Here is a 1,215-nt window from a genome sequence, read left to right as displayed (position 1 = left end):
GCTGACTGGCGGAACGGACGGGGGAGGGGGCGGGTACAGCTGGCTCTGCCTCTAGATAGGCGGAGCCAGCTGTCACTCACGCAGCTGGGTGGATCCAGACATCGATGTCGGGATCCGCTCCGGCTGCGGCGTCTCAGTATACCGCGAGCAGCGCTCCCTATATACTGAGCTTAGGGGTGATGGGAGGACGCTAGTTTGTGTCCTCCCGTCAACCTATGGAGAACTATGGGGAAAAGACTTAACCCCATAGTTCTCCTTTAAGTGCTCTGGCTTCACCGGTGGCCTAGGTGTTCGGGGTTGACGACTCAAATTTGGGAAAGCAGACACAGCCAGGTAACTAATATCAGGAGGTCGGCAATGGCAGCCCCGTATTTTCTTATGGGGGTGCACAGTCAATGGTACAACGTTCAGCTTTCACACGGCAAACATTCTAAATTCATATATTCATAACTGTCTCACGTAGAGATCTAAGACATGGACAAGACGCCGGGATTTGCCATTTCACCAATGATGAGTGATATTTATCCAGCAGTTACAGTACAAATTCATCAGTACGTGTGTGGGCCACATGGTGGTGCTTTGAATGTAATCCAATGTCCTGACGAACGCCCCCCCCCCGGTCACTTTGGCTGAGAGTGTGGACTGAGCCAGATTGCCCCATACCTATCAGCAGTAAGCAAAGTGCTGACTTCACTGCTTGCTCACAGGTCCGGTACCCTTAGCATGTCCTTGTCAGGCCCTTATGCTCGGGAGCTCTTCATGGGCGGGGATTAATGCAGCAAAGTTCCCCGAGCAGCCAATCATGATATTACCAGTAAGCACCAGAGGTGTCATGCACCCGCCATTCATTCATCAGAAGAGTATATCGAAGTCTCTAATTTCATATTCTATATCCGCGTTAAAAAACATCTAATTGTCTGACTTTTGCTGCTTCTTCTTCTTTTTCTTCTTCTTCGGTTCCTCATTCTGAAGAGGAGAATCATCATTTATTTCAATCCGGTCCAAAGTCTCCTTTTTCCTTTTCTTTCTTTTCAGTTTCTCCTCCTGGGCGTGTTCCGGCTCCTCTGTGCTCTCAACGACCTCCCCGCCATCTTTGTTGCCCTTTGGCTTTCTCCTTTCATGCGCCGTACCTCCCGCCGCATCCGAATCATTCTCACCGTCGCCTCTGCTGCGCTTCTTCTTTTTGCTCTTTTTCTTGGTCTCGGTGGAGCCGGC

The 1,215-nt window shown here is 50.5% G+C and overlaps 1 protein-coding gene across 1 annotated transcript in view; it reads right to left on the bottom strand.

The window, feature by feature from the left end:
• Nucleotides 1–909: 909 nt before the first annotated feature.
• PINX1 (PIN2/TERF1 interacting, telomerase inhibitor 1) overlaps nucleotides 910–1,215 on the bottom strand; it is a 122,146-nt gene continuing 121,840 nt past the window's right edge. The window contains exon 8 of the mRNA XM_018569912.1: nucleotides 910–1,200. Coding sequence (XP_018425414.1) covers nucleotides 910–1,200 — 291 coding nt within the window. The remainder of the gene's footprint in view (nucleotides 1,201–1,215) is intronic.

The sequence above is a fragment of the Nanorana parkeri genome, unplaced genomic scaffold (genome assembly GCF_000935625.1).
Source record: "Nanorana parkeri isolate BGI_ZX_2015 unplaced genomic scaffold, ASM93562v1 scaffold1425, whole genome shotgun sequence".
NCBI lineage: Eukaryota > Metazoa > Chordata > Amphibia > Anura > Dicroglossidae > Nanorana > Nanorana parkeri.
Note: the sequence above shows the minus strand (reverse complement) of the source record. Positions and strands in the feature narration are given on the sequence as shown.